Source organism: Uranotaenia lowii, chromosome 2 (genome assembly GCF_029784155.1).
Source record: "Uranotaenia lowii strain MFRU-FL chromosome 2, ASM2978415v1, whole genome shotgun sequence".
Classification (NCBI taxonomy): Eukaryota; Metazoa; Arthropoda; class Insecta; order Diptera; family Culicidae; genus Uranotaenia; species Uranotaenia lowii.
Window position 1 is genome coordinate 46,797,337 of NC_073692.1, and position 15,564 is coordinate 46,812,900.

At 36.9% G+C, this 15,564-nt stretch overlaps 2 protein-coding genes across 7 annotated transcripts in view; one reads left to right on the top strand and one right to left on the bottom strand.

The window, feature by feature from the left end:
• The window catches only part of LOC129743966 (serine-rich adhesin for platelets-like), a 274,223-nt gene that overhangs the window by 81,120 nt on the left and 177,539 nt on the right, over nt 1-15,564 (bottom strand). For all 6 annotated transcript variants that reach the window (XR_008736758.1, XR_008736757.1, XM_055736227.1 and 3 more), the window contains exon 3: nt 107-424. Coding sequence is in view for 4 of the 6 variants with exons in the window: in XM_055736227.1 (XP_055592202.1) it covers nt 107-424 (318 nt within the window). In the remaining 2 variants the exon portion in view is untranslated. The remainder of the gene's footprint in view (nt 1-106; nt 425-15,564) is intronic.
• On the top strand, nt 5,413-11,882 carry LOC129743968 (uncharacterized). The gene is made up of 2 exons (XM_055736234.1): nt 5,413-5,832; nt 10,170-11,882. Exons 1-2 carry the CDS (start codon nt 5,824-5,826, stop codon nt 11,718-11,720), a joined length of 1,560 nt encoding a protein of 519 aa, XP_055592209.1. The 5' UTR covers nt 5,413-5,823; the 3' UTR covers nt 11,721-11,882.

The following is a 15,564-nucleotide window of genomic DNA, read 5'->3' on the forward strand; positions in this document are numbered from 1 at the left end:
CAAGGTCCAGGTAGTGAAATGAATGATGAAAGTTCGAATGTTTCTACAAATTTGAATTTGAATATGACTGAAAAAGTTGAACTGTTTTAAGAGTAACTAATCTTACCAGTAATCTAGCGGCGCTCACGGGTGGCCTGTGGAGAAACTGTTCCTGATGATGAAGTCTCGAAAATCCCGATGAAGGATGATGATTGGAATAACCATTCAAGGCGGATGTTTTGTGTCTGCTGTCTGAGTTGCTGGAGCTGGAGCTTATTTCCGAATGTAGCGTAGAGGAAGACCACCGGGATGAGGTGGTCTGAACGGTTTGAGCCCGGACAACCTGCAGCGAGCCAGATGCTGTTCGCGCCTGGAGAATTTCCATCTGCTTCTTTTGCGTGTGCTGGGTGCTGCCATCGGGCGAGGACATGTTCTGTGTTACCATCTATAAATAAAAAAAAAAAATAAAAAAAATTGCTTGATTATGATTTATTTCAATTTTGAAAGTAAAGGTGAACCAGCCTGTGGCTGAAAACCTCTTAAAAAAAGACAAAAAAAATTTTTTGAAAGTACGTTGATACAAATTATAAAAAAAACTAACAATCACAATTTAAACGATAAAAATCTTCCAAAATTTTGTCTTTTTCGACATTCCAAATTTCGCGGATACAGGCAATTAAATCGAAGCCAAACTGCATAAGTAATCAAGCGATAAAAATCTCGCAACAACAAAAAGAAACCAGAAGTCGCACCACACCGATTAACGCAGCCTAGATTGATTTTGATCAATCGTCGTTTCACTTTGCCGACGACGACTGGAGCGTGTTAAATCGATCGTCAACCCTAATTTGCACCGTTTTTAGCAATTTTCCATGCATTATTTAAAATGTTCAAACTCTTTCAAAAGGTCGAAATTCAATCCAAAGACTTCTTCAACGATGTCGAAAATTTAAAAGAATTTTAACAAAAAACGAAAAACCTCAGTTCCAGTTGCAAACGACATAAACCCTTTCGAAAAAGTACTCCGCAAAACGGTGACATACATGAGTTAAAGTTCCATAAGACATGAGCCTGAACAAATAGACAAATCGTTCGCATTTATGATGGTTGCAACGAAACCGCACCCAACTTCTCAATCAACTGAGCACGATATTAGTTTTTTATCCACAAACATCAATTATTTGGAGGACAGCTTCCATCATACATATTGTCCAGAAGTGATGTGGTATAAGTACCAGAGCAAGTAAGCATACTTAATTGATCGATTTGGCTGCCATTTATAGATTGTAATCGCCTGTAGGGTAGCACGAGGCGGTCATGCGTAAAAAATCGCGGGTACATACACGTTGGTTTGAAGGCGCCGATTGTCACACGATCTAATTAAAGTGGACGACGACGAGACGGACGAACGGGTGACAGTTTTGCGAGCCTGCCGCCAGGTTTCGATTGTAGCGTAAGGTGTGGGTAAATTGCTTGGAGAGAGCTAAATGAAAAAAAAAAATATCTGAAGGATTGCTTTCCTGTTGCTTAAGAATAGGGAACTTTCCATGGCGACCGTTAGAATTTATTCAACGATTCCCCACTCTCATACTGAAGATGGCATCTTATTTAAGTGAGGTTGCCAGGGGTCGGACAAATCCGGGCTATTTTATCTTAAGATCTGGCAAAATCCGGGCATTTGATTCTAACATGTCGACAAAAAATCCGGGCAATAACCGGGAAAATTTGGCCAACATCCAGGAGTTACTCAACACAATTCAAGAAAAAAACTTGAGAATTTTTTTTTTTATTCCATCACCAGTTTTTAAATCTGGGCTTTCAAAAAACCTTTCATGATTATTTTTTTAAAACTTGCTCATGCAAATGTCGTTTTGGACGCTTAAATAACAATTTTTACAACACAATTTGATTTTTTGTTTGTTTTGGCAAATAAAGTTAATAAATCCATGCAAAATCCGGGTTTTTCCATTGAAATCCAGGCAACCGGTCCGTACCGGACTTTTGTCAAATTTGGAATTAACTATCCGGGCAAACCTGGTTATAACTGGGCTTTCTGGCAACCTTAACCTAAAGCCTTGTCCTTACAATATGCTCGGCAATTTGGTTGCTGCATCGAATCGCAGGTCTTCCATATTGTTCCATATAGTTTGAACAAACAAACTTCTTAGCTTTTTGAATAGGAATATATCTACGAGAAATTAAAAAAAAAGTGGTAGAGGTTTTTAAACACTCCATACTTTCTTTGAATTGCCCTGTTGCCAAGTTTTTTGAGTAATACACTGGATTCTTTTTTTACACGATTGTTGTGTTCGTGCAAAACAAGACTTTACTCATTTCGAGTAAAGTGGCCAACTTGGACTGTAAATCTATCATTTCCAACCAGGTAGACCACTCTGAGGTGATTTGAGCTCAAAAATTTGATTTGGATAGATCTGTTTTGGGTTTTAAGCCACGGTTGTTCCGGAACTTCCGCAGAGTCTCTAAGTGGCCATTCCGACCCATGTTTCTGTCGGGCAGCAACGTCCAAATCAATTTACCACCCAAGAGTGATTTGGCAAAAAGCGAGCATGTCTAGAACCTGTTTTTGACATGTTCGAAAATCGTCTTATTTCGAGAAAAGCGTTTAAAAAAAACGTTTAAAATAAAATCGTGTAAAATAAGTTCGTTTAAAAAAAGAATCCACAAATAACACACGACGTATTACAGGACACAATACTTAACGTTCTTACTAAAGGAAAAAAATTAACCTGAAATAATCTCTTCGTCGACTGGTTTTGGACTCGATGTTGCTCATCTGCAGGACACCGACTGATCATGTCCGACTGATTACGGAGAAGAAAAACACTAAGGTTATTTCCTTATTTTCAAAGGGGGTTTGGAGTTCGATACGTTTTGCATCCGCTCCAATAGATAACTTTTTTTTTCAATTTGACGTTCAGTTCGGTCTGGTTGAATTCCGAACAGTTTATTATTTCTTATGAAAAAAGATTTTTTTTGCCAAATTCCTTATTTAAATTTTAAGAAAAAGAAATCTTCAAAATGAAAGACGTAAGAAAATAGCTTTCAAAACAAGGGTTCAAAGATAAGTAAAGCTTAGTAAAAAAGATTTTGGTAAATTGAAAATGTTGAACATCTTCCAGCTTCCAAAGTAAGACTTCATGGCGAAATGAAGAACTAGAGAGATTTTTTTATTTTTATAGAATACTAGCTGATCCGGTGTGCTTTGTTACCCCTACCATGGAAAAAAATATTTGTTCAAACAAATATCAAATAAACTTCATTTTTAATTAAAATTTATCACTTTTTAGAAGCGAATTATTTTTCATGGCTTCTGAGCTTCTAGATTGACTTGAGTCTCAACGTAACTTGAATGTTGATGGAGCCACCCTTAAGAAAAAATAGGAGGGATCTTCAGTACAATAAACAAACGCAAAAACATCGAAATGGGAGGAGTATTTGAACACAGACGAATTTAACGTTTCGGACACTGTTTTTGTTAATAATTTGTACGTTACATTTATTGAATATGAGAGTGTTCATTTATTTAAATGGAAAGCGTCTTTTTATACAATAGTAAATTTTCATCTAATTTGAATAAAACTCAATTGTCAATTCAATAAATCATCCCATTAAGTCAAAACGCTTACGTTTATCAATTTAGTAAAAAATCTTCGTGGATTGTTTCAATGTAGTTTAATTTTTCATAATTTTGTTTGAACCCCTCCCCTTTTGAATTCGGAGGGCTTTGAAAGTACCATTTCCGTTCTTGAAAACGGCTACACAACAAATTTCACGTTGATCGATTCAGTAGCTTCCGCAAATTGTTCGAATTGTGTGAAATTTATGTGTATTTTGAATAGGAGCCCCTCCCCTTTTTTGGAATCCGAGGAGTTTGAAGGTATCATAGAAACCATTCTTGGTCTTGAAAACGGCTACACATCCTCGTTGATCGGTTTAGTAATTTCCAATTTTTTTCGATTTGTGTCAAATTTGTTATAATTTTGTATGGGAGCCCCTCGCTTTTAGATTCGGAGGGGTTTGACAGCATTATATAAATCATTTCCGATCTTGAAAACGGCTACATACCAAATTTCATGTTCATCGGTTCAGTAGTTGTCGGAAATTGTTCGAATTGTATCGTGTTTTATCGTGTATTTTGTATAGGACCCCCTCCCCCTTCGGATTCCAATCGGTTTGAAAGTATGATAGAAACCATTCTCGGTCTTGAAAACGGCTACACACCAAATTTATCGTTGATCGGCTTAGTTGTTCCCATTAATTGTTCGAATTGTGTCAAAATTTTTGTTAATTTTGTATGGGAATCCCCCTTTTTTAGATTCGGAGGGGTTTGAAAGCATTATTGAAATCATTCTTGGTCTTGAAAACGGCTACATACCAAATTTCATGATCGGTTCAGTAGTTGTCAAAAATTGTTCGAATTGTGTCATGTTTTTATTAATTTTGTATGGGAGCCCCCCTTTCTTTAAGTCAGAGACGTTTGAAAGTATTTTAGAAACCTTCCCCGACCTCATAAACTCGTACATGCCAAATTTCACAGTAGTTTTCAAGTCTATAGGGAACAGACAGGCAGACAAACAATCATTTATATATATATATAGATGAAAGAAATTCGGATAGACAGGTATAAGTGCGCCAATAGAAGAAAGCTTGATAGGTGTTGAAGTTTTAAACACACTTGGAAAAAGCAAAAACGTATCAACCCAAGAGCAGACCCATGTAACTTATCAAAAATTCTTTCTATACGCTCAGTGCTGCTCCCTTCTGAGAAGGGGTATCATAACAGGCGACTAAAATAGCTTGTACACCCTCCATGGGGGTCAATGGTTTGAGTATTCAACAACTTCAACGTCAAATAACATACAAAAGTATCAATTTCAACATGCTTGTTTTTATGAACAAAAAGATTCCCAATTGAGCATTCCATAGATGATTTTCTTCTCAAACAGAGTAAAATTAGAAAAGCAGAGTTTCGGTTTAATTCAAATTCAAATCATTTTTTTTTTCCGAATGGCAATATATGGTTAATAATTCGTCCAAAAGGTCAACCAAAATACATTTTTACCATTTAAAGCATTGTAGATTTGTTTTTCCAAGACACACATTGGTTACCATGGCTAGATGCATGAATCTTGTTGCCCGAACTCTTAAGGTGGCATTGCGAACATCGAAAGTCCGTATAGAAGAATTAATGTTCGCGGCAAAGCTCACTTCTTTATCTTGAAGTGACGATATCTTTGCCAAGAGCCTACTGAGCTTTCTTTATGCAAGAACAGTTCTAGTGACGTTGTCTTTTTCAGATTCTCGCTGCAAGTCGTTGCTACAAGCCTTAAATTTCAAAAACTATCAAGCTTTCTTCTATCGGCGCACTTATGCTTGTCTTTCCACCTTTCTTTCATCTATATATAAGTTATCGACAGGTTGACGGAAGCGCAACACAAATTAGCAGAAACACTGGCTTCCCTAGAAACAGCGACAACATCATCAGCACCATCTTAGCTGATTCGACAATTAATCGTTCCCAGGACTACGTGACCGGACGGTGGGGCATCGGATTGCAGAACCAACGTGTGAACGGGAGTTGTGCAGTGAAAGATAATGTTGAATAAAGGCAGTCGTTAATAGTCAGTCGTGAAGTGTAGTTTAGTTTTAGTTTTTAAAAACCCGAAACTCGGCTATCAAAATATAACTGGCGCAGTCGGTAGGATAGTGCGTGTGTGAGTTAAATACTTAGTTTTGTGATCGGCAGCGGCCATTCGCGGAGGATTACCGTGAATTTGCATCGGAACAAGATAATTAACTCCCCGCACAAGGACCACCAATCAGATGTACCGGGTAAGTCATTTTAATTACTATTAGGCTAGAGTTCAAGTGAAAAACGGTGGTTTACCGTTTAGTGATTATTCAACCTTAATAAGGAAAATTTAAAAAGCAAAAAGCACACTTTTCACAAGAAACAAAGTTGGAGTATCAAAAATTTCCAGTGATCATAATTAGAAAAAAAAAATGGCTCCAACGACTAGATCGGATGAATTACAACAGAGAATCGAAGAGTTGGCTGCATTGATTGAAAACCAGCGCGCGCAGCTGGAAAGGCTTTCAATTAACTCAGCAAGTGTTGCGACAAATTCAAACGAACAATTTCAGGCACACTCTAATTTAACTAAAATACCCGATCCGCTCAAATTAATTCCGACCTATGACGGGGACGCAAAATACCTCCCCGCCTGGCTGAATTCGGTAGAGATAAAATTAAGTCTCTGTCTAAGGGACGTAAGGACTAGTGATGTTTCAATAGTGATGCCACTGTGGGAGAACATAATAAGGGACAAAATAATTGGTAGGGCAAGTGAAGCCTTGCTCGCACACCATTGTGGTTCAACTTGGGAGAATATGAAAGCACTACTGAAAGAAATATTCGGGGATAAGCGTGATTTGCACACACTAGGGGCAAAAATACCGTCTCTTCGACAGGGTAACAGAGACGTTACATTATTTTACCAAGAGTGTAAAACACTCTTAGCCGATATACAGGCGAAAATAAATCTAAACGAAGAGATGCGCCCCTGTGCCAGAATCATTTCTGCTAATTATGAAGAAATGATCAAACAAGCTTTCATTGATGGATTACAGGGAGAAATCTCTAATCTAACCCGGATCTACCGACCGGAAAATTTAAAATCGGCGTACGAATGCGCCTTAGAACAAACCAATGCTGCTATCAGAAAAGCAGACAGAAACAAGAACCCACAGACTCAATTACATCCTAATCAACAAAATTATAATCAATCAAACTATTATCGACCAAATTATAACCGGCCGGCTTATAACCGACCAAATTATAATAGAAATAATAATTCTCAACAAAATAATAATTATCAACAAAATAATAATTATCAACAAAATAATAACAATCCTAATAACTTTCAATCACAAACACGGGGTTCGGGGATCGTTAAAAGAGAAAAACACCTAAACAATCACGAAGACTTAAATTTTCATCATTCTTTCGGCCCACAACAGCCAGAATGACACAAAACAATTTCCTTCCGTATCTTAAAGTCTGCACAAAATATGGCGTGTTAAGATTGTTAATAGATACCGGAGCCAATAAAAATTATTTATCTCCAGATGTTGTACCTACTGAAATTATGCTAAATGGACCCGCGTCAAAAGTGAAAAACATTTACGGAACGTTCAATATAAACAAACATGTGTTTATAAATATGTTTCCTCAAATTTTTGAAAAACCCCAGAAATTTAAAATTTTTAAATTCCACGAATATTTCCATGGCCTCATCGGTTATGAAACCATGGTAGACCTTGGTGTCGTTATTAATACGGCGGCCAATAATATCATCGTGAATGGATATACGTTTTCTTTACATAAAAAATATCCAGACGCGATTATTGTAAATTTCCATGAACACCAGTCAGCAGTTCATAAAATAACAGTACCCGTGTGCCAGGGGGACTTTGTTTTGAATAACGATGTAGAAGTAGCCGAGGATGTCTTTATTCCGTCTGGTTTATACTACGCGTCCAATTTCAAAACGTGTGTTCCACTGATTAACATTAAACGGAACACCAAACAGTGTAGACTATTTGCCAACTATGTGGATGCTATCTCCATGCATATGGAAATAGACAATTTTGAGCTTATAAAACAAAGGAAAGAGTTTAGGGGTTCTCATAAAATTGAGTCAAATTTAAGACTCGAACACCTCAATTATGAGGAGAAATCCAAATTATTAAAAGTTCTATCGAAATACGATGTCTTTTACGAAGAAGGCACCGATTTGACTTTTACGAACGTAGTCAAACATCGGATCAGAACTACGGATGACATTCCAGTATATACGAAAAGCTATAGATACCCTTTCATACACAGAGAAGAGGTCCAAAAACAAATTAATGAAATGCTTGAACAAGGTATTATTCGTCCTAGTTCATCTCCATGGTGTTCACCGATTTGGATAGTTCCAAAAAAGGTGGATGCTTCAGGAAAGCAAAAGTGGCGCCTGGTAGTAGACTACCGTAAACTCAATGAGAAAACGGTTGACGACAGGTACCCTTTGCCTAACATTACTGACATCCTAGATAAACTTGGAAGATGCCAGTACTTCACTACATTAGATTTAAAATCTGGGCTCCACCAAGTGGAGGTTCACCCGGATGATATTCCGAAAACTGCATTTTCGGTTGAGCACGGTTTATACGAATATCTGCGTATGCCATTTGGGCTACGTAACGCACCTCGTACCTTGATGAGGTTGCTTGATCATGTTCTCCGTGATCTTGTAGGAAATTGTTGCTTAGTTTATATGGATGATATAATCATCTATTCAACATCTCTACAAGAACATTTAGAGAGCATCGAAAAAGTTTTTAAGGCATTGCAAAATGTCAATTTGAAAATTCAACTCGATAAGAGTGAATTTTTAAAGAAAGAAGTTGGATTTTTAGGCCACATAGTAACTGAAAACGGCGTCAAACCCAATCCGGATAAGATCAAAGCTATTCAGAATTGGCCGGTTCCTAGGAATCAAAAAGAACTGAAAGGATTTTTAGGTATTCTTGGTTACTACAGAAAGTTTGTAAAAGATTTTGCCAAAATTACGAAACCCTTAACTGGTCAACTGAGAAAAGGACAGGAAATCGATCACAATGAAAAGTTTATCAAAACTTTTGAATTTTGTAAACAACTATTGACCCAAAGCGATATCTTGGCTTATCCCGACTTTAACCAACCTTTCATTTTAACAACCGATGCTAGTAATTTTGCCATAGGAGCAGTGCTTTCGCAAGGTGCGATTGGAAAGGATCGACCGATAGCATACGCTTCTCGTACTCTTACAAAAACAGAGGAAAATTACTCAGCAATTGAAAAAGAACTTCTTGCCATTGTCTGGGCAACAAGATACTTTCGACCTTATTTATTTGGAAGAAAGTTTACTCTTTTTACGGATCATCAACCATTGACATATGCGTTGAGTCTGAAAAATCCAAATTCAAAAATTATTCGTTGGACTCTTCAATTAAAAGAATACCAATATGAGATAAAGTATCGTCCTGGCAAACAAAATGTGGTTGCAGACGCTTTATCCAGAATTCCATCCGATATTAATGCAAATGAAAAAACACAAAAGAAAAATTTAGACTACCATAACAAGGGTAGAGAAGGGAAACCTCACATAGATAGCGATGACATAGTCTTTAAAAAGATTCAGGGAATCAAGCGAAAGACTAAAGAAAAGTATCAACCGACCAAAGCTATTGAAGATAAAGGAAGAGCAATCCTCGATAGGTCTGGACGGGAGATCCATAAAGAAAATATTAAAAGACTATAAATTAATAGATTTTTATTTTCAGGTTGGAACCACCGCTCATCTCTCTAAGCCTTTCTATTTCTATTTTATTTAGACTAATCGTTTCTCAGCCCATACACAATTCCAGCCTAGAGAACAACCCTGAACAGCTTGTCCTGGAAGATGACTACTATTTCGTAAAAACGGGTCAACACAGACTTTTCATATATATAAAAAAAAGGGAATTATAAGAACCCATTTTTACGAAACTCCAACAGAAACTGAATGGAATCGAATATCTTGGAAATTACTCAAATATAATCGAACTTTTGTCAACCAAGTTTAACATAGCTAAACAAATTTGGAAAGAATTAAAACCAAAATTTACATCTAATAGAGACTTTTTAAATTTGGTCAGAACAGGAATTACTGGAAACCTTGACAATAATGATCTAACTCAGATATCACAAAAAAAAATCCTTAATCTTCAGATTGATAACAAGATTTTCATAACAGAAAACAACGAGCTAGTAAAAATTAATTGCCAATTTCAAAATCGCTTACAAAGAGTAATTAATGATCTAACAACACAACAAAATCCTGCAATTTTACTTTTTTGGAATAAAAATTCAGTCAAAACAAAAATTCCAAATTGCAAGATTTTTTTTCGAAGGGCGGAGAGGATGCATACTGAATTGAAAAAAAACACCTCTATCAAGATTCGTTTGAACAGAAATAAAGTTCTACGACAATTGTTACAATAAAAAGCAGAGTCATAAACCCGAGGAGGAAAACAGAAAAAAATAAAATGAAATGTCATTATAGTACTAATCCATTACTAATACTATTTTTCTTTATTTTTAGAATAACAGAGTAGCACTACTCATGATAGCATTATGCTTCTGTCAAGCACAAAAATTATCTATCAAACATTTTGGAAACGACCCAATCTTACTAGTAAAGGAAAGAGAATGTAAAATCCAAATTGGAACAATAAAAATAGTACATCCAATAAATTTATCATCAATAGAAGAAGCGACAGAAACACTTATAAGTTTTTCCTATAGAAATAACGTTGAAACTAACAACCCACTAAAAAACATCCTTAAATATAAGGCAAAACAATTGTACAACAATCTATATCAATTGAAACCACGTACACATCACCGCTCGAAAAGATGGGACACTATTGGAACGATCTGGAAATGGATTGCTGGGACTCCGGACGCCGCAGACCTTCAAGTCATCAACAGTACCATGAACGATCTCATTGATCAAAACAATCAACAATTTAAAGTTAACGAGAACATCGACAAGCGTATTCAGCACCTGACTAACGCCATCAAGGAAGTTATGTTACCAGCGAATATCAACAAAATTATGATGAACGACATTGAAATCATCACCGCAATTATGAACATAGACATTCTGAACAAAATGCTCGAAGACATCCAAGATGCCATCATGTTATCGAAATTATCGATAACACATAACAGAATATTGTCGATTCGAGAAATTTTGGCGATCAGAGAGTTAATCCAAGATCAAGGAGTAAACTTAAATCTGCCCGATGAAGCTTTACAGTTTGTCACACCAAAGTTTGTAACCAGCTCTAAAATGCTTCTGTACCTTATGCACGTTCCGTTACTGGAAAACTCGACAACATCGGATATTATGCGACTTTTTCCACTCGTAACAAATAACCGCATTTTGTACCAATACCCAACGCACATCTTGAAAACCGCCAGTAAATTGTACATTACTGAAAAACCAGACAATTTTGTTCAGAAAGCAGCCTATCTAAAAGAACTTAATGATGAATGCTTAGCATCCCTCATTGATGGAAAACAAACCACTTGCCGTTATGTGGTACAGAATGAGACATCCAAGGAACTTATTAATGATAATACGATATTGATCAGAAATGCAAAAGATCAGACGCTAGAATCAACTTGTGGTCCAGATAACAGAACCATAAATGGAAATGTTCTCATTTCATTCACCAATTGTACCGTTATATTCGACAAAGAAAACTTTACGAACAACGAACTTGAAAGTCCAATCGATATCATCGAAAGAGCTTTCCACAATTTAAAAATCAATTGGAAACAACACAAATTATATGAATTGGAGAAAATTAATGCTGAAACTATTTCTAACCGGAAAAGGCTTAATCACGTTTATCTGCAACAATACCACCTGGATTTGAAATTTTGGAAATTGATCGGAAGCTTCTCGTTCATTGGCACTGCAACGGTAATCATCATCGTGTTGCTGATTCTTAGAACATACGGAACGGGACGTTCCTTTCGTAGGGAGGGGGTAGTTATCGACAGGTTGACGGAAGCGCAACACAAATTAGCAGAAACACTGGCTTCCCTAGAAACAGCGACAACATCATCAGCACCATCTTAGCTGATTCGACAATTAATCGTTCCCAGGACTACGTGACCGGACGGTGGGGCATCGGATTGCAGAACCAACGTGTGAACGGGAGTTGTGCAGTGAAAGATAATGTTGAATAAAGGCAGTCGTTAATAGTCAGTCGTGAAGTGTAGTTTAGTTTTAGTTTTTAAAAACCCGAAACTCGGCTATCAAAATATAACTTATCTATATATATAAAAATGAATTTCTGTCTGTCTGTCTGTCTGTCTGTCTGTCTGTCTGTCTGTCTGTTCCCTATAGACTCGGAAACTACTGAACCGATTTGAGTGAAACTTGCCAGGGTGGGGTATTGGAGGCAGGGGAAGGTTCCTATTATGGTCTGAGACCCCTCCCTCTCTCATGAAGGGGGGGAGGGGCCTCCCGAATAAAAGACAACTTTTTGCATAACTCGAAAACCAATCAAGCAAATGGTATCAAACTTGGCATGGGGTGGTATTTGGGAACGAGGAATATTTCCATGAAGGTAAGGTACCCCTCCCTCCTCTCAGTGGGGTGATATAAAGGGGGGAGGGGGCCTACTTTACAATTTTTCAAATAACGGGAGAAATAATCAAGATATTGGATCCAAATTTGGCATGGGAAGGTATTTGGATACGAAAAATATTTCAATGTTTATTTGAGACCCCTCCCACTTCTCAGTAGAAAGCGGGGGGGGGGGGGCTCTTTTATATTTTTTTACATAATTCAAAAACTAATAAAGCAAATTGAACCAAATTTAGCATAGGAGGGTATTTGGATACGAAAAATATTTCTATGATCATTTGAGACCCAACCTCTTTCCAGTAGGGAGATATAAAGGGGGGAGGGGACCTCTTTTAAAGTTTTTTACATAACTCAAAAACAAATTAAGCAAATGAAACCAAACTTGGCATGGGCGGGTGTTTGGGAACGTGACATGTACTAATGATTGTTTTAGACCCTTTTCTACTTCTAGCGGGGAGAAAGGAAAGAGGGAGGAAGTTTCATACAGTTTTTACTGTATAACTTAAGAACTACAACCTAATAGAACCAAATTTTTCACGGAACAATATTTGAGTACGAGAAATGCTTCTATGAATATTTGGTATCGCTCTCTTCTTCAAAGAGGAGGATGAAAAGAAGGAGGAGAGGTCTCCATTACAATTTTTAGTATAACTGGAGAGCTGATCGAAATTGAACCATATTCGGCATGTGAGGGTATTTGGATACAAGAAATGTTCCTATTATAAATTGAATCCCCACCTTTTCAGCGGAAAGATATAAAGGGGGAAACGGGGGCTTCCATACAATTTTTTTGCATAACTCGAGAATTAATCGAGCAAGTGAAACCAAATTTGGCATCAAAATGTGTTTGAGTACGAAAAATACTTTTATGAATATTAAGTTCTCACCCCTCCATTCAATGGGGAGAACAGAAGGGGGGATGGTACTCCCTTTCAAGTTTATGCACAACTCAAGAATTTACTACGCAAATAAAACCAGATTCGGCATGAGATGGTATTTCAACACGAGAAATTTTTCTATGTGAAACAATTCCTTTCTTGCAGTAGGATAATAGAATTGGGAAAATGGGAAGGGAAGAGAACAGCTTACATTTAACTTTTTTTTACAAAATTCTATAAATGGACAAAACTTAACATGGAAAATCAATTGGGTATGATTCTATGATTATTTGACACACCATTCTCCTTTCAGTGAGTAGGTACATGGGAGAAGGGGGGTAAGGCCAATACAATTTTGTTAGCATAAGTTCCCAATTTATGCTAACGAAGCCAACAAATGGAAACAAATATGGCATAGAAAGGTACTTGGTTGCGAGATGTGTTTCTACAATTGTTACAGACCCTTACGCTTTACAGTGTAGAGAGGGGAAGAAAGGAAGGGGCTCCATTTATGTAAAGATTAAAAAATTATCAACCAATGGAACTAGATCTGATACAAGAGGATTTTTGGGAACGAAAAAATGGGTATGATTATTAAAGATCACGATCTCCATTCAGTAATGGGTGAAGGGAAGGATAGGGGGGGGCTCTCTTATCAGTTTTTTAGCATAAATCCAGAACATATCAAGCAAAAACAACCATATTTTATAAATTAGATTGTTTGCGAACGATTAATTTGGGACCCTGCTTTTTTAAAGCGAAGCTTAAGGAAACAGATAAAAATTATCAGATCTTTAACACAAATTTATAGATCAAGATTCAGAATATAAGTTTAAGTTATCTTTGTGTTGCAAATCGAAACTCCAGCTGCAGCTCTCATTTTATAGCGGTTGCCTATGAATTACGTTACAATTTGATTTAGATAAAATAATCCCAACAAAACAATAAAAATTTAAATAATTCCTAAAAATATCATTTGATTTTGAAAGGTGTAGCAAAGCACACCGGGTCAGCTAGTATATATATATAAATGAATTTCTGTCTGTCTGTCTGTCTGTCTGTTCCCTATAGACTCAGAAACTACTGAACCGATTTACGTGAAATTTGGCAGGTGGGGACATTGGAGGCCGGGGAAGGTTCCTATTAAGGTTTGGGCCCCCTCCCCCTAACAGGAAGGAGGGGAGGGGCCTCCCAAACATAAGACAATTTTTTACACAACTCGAGAACCAATCAAGCAAATGGTATCAAATTTGGCATGGGGTGGTATTTGGGAACGGGGAATATTTCAATAAATATTTGGTACCCCTCCCTCTTCTCAGTGGAGTGATAAGAAGGGGGAGAGAGGCTACCTTACAATTTTTCATATAACTCAAAAATTATTCAAGATATTGGAACCAAATTTGGCATGGGAAGGTATTTGGATACGAAAAATATTTCTATGATTATTTGAGACCCCTCCCTCTTTCCAGTAGAGAGATATAAAGATGGGAGGAGCCCTCTTTTATAATTTTTACATAACTCAAATAGTAATCAACCAAATGGAACCAAATTTGGCATGGGCGGGTATTTGGGAACGTGACATGTCCTAATGATTGTTTGAGACCCCTTCCTTCTTCCAGCGGGGAGAAAGGAAAGAGGAAAGGAAGTTCCATACAATTCTTATTGCATAACTCAGGAACTACAACAGCAAATGGAACCAAATTTAGCATGGAGCGATATTTGTGTACGAGAAATGCTTCTTTGAATATTTGGTATCTCTCAATCCTTCAAAAAGGTGGATGAAAAGGGGGAGAAGAGGTCTCCCTTACTATTTTCAGTATAACTGGAAATCTGATCCAGCAAACATGAACCATATTTGGCATGTGAGGGTATTTGGGTACGAGAAATGTTTCTATTATAAATTGAAGCCCCACCTTTATTCAGCGGGAAGATATAAAGGGGAAAGAGGGGCTACCATACATTTTTTGCATAACTTGAGAATTAATAGAGCAAATGAAATAAAATGTGGTATCGAAAATTTTTTGAGTACAAAAAATACTTTTATGAATATTAAGTTCTCACCCCTCCATTCAATGGGCAGATCGGAAAGGGGATGGTACTTCCATTCATAACTCAAGAATTTACACCACAAATAAACCAAATTTGGCATGAGATGGTATTTCAATACGAGAAATTTTTCTATGGCTAACAATTCCTTTCTTGCAGTGGGATGATAGAATTGACAATAAAGGAAGGGAAGAAGAAAGCTTACATTTAACTTTTTTTTTTACAAAATCCGAGAAACGGACAGAACTTAACATGGAGAATCATTTTGATATGACTCTATGATTATCTGACACACCATCCTCCTTTCAGTGAGCAGGTACATAGGAGGAGGAAGGTGAACCCAATATAATTTTCTCAATTTATGCTGACAAAGCCAACAAATGGAAACAAATATGGCATAGAAAGGT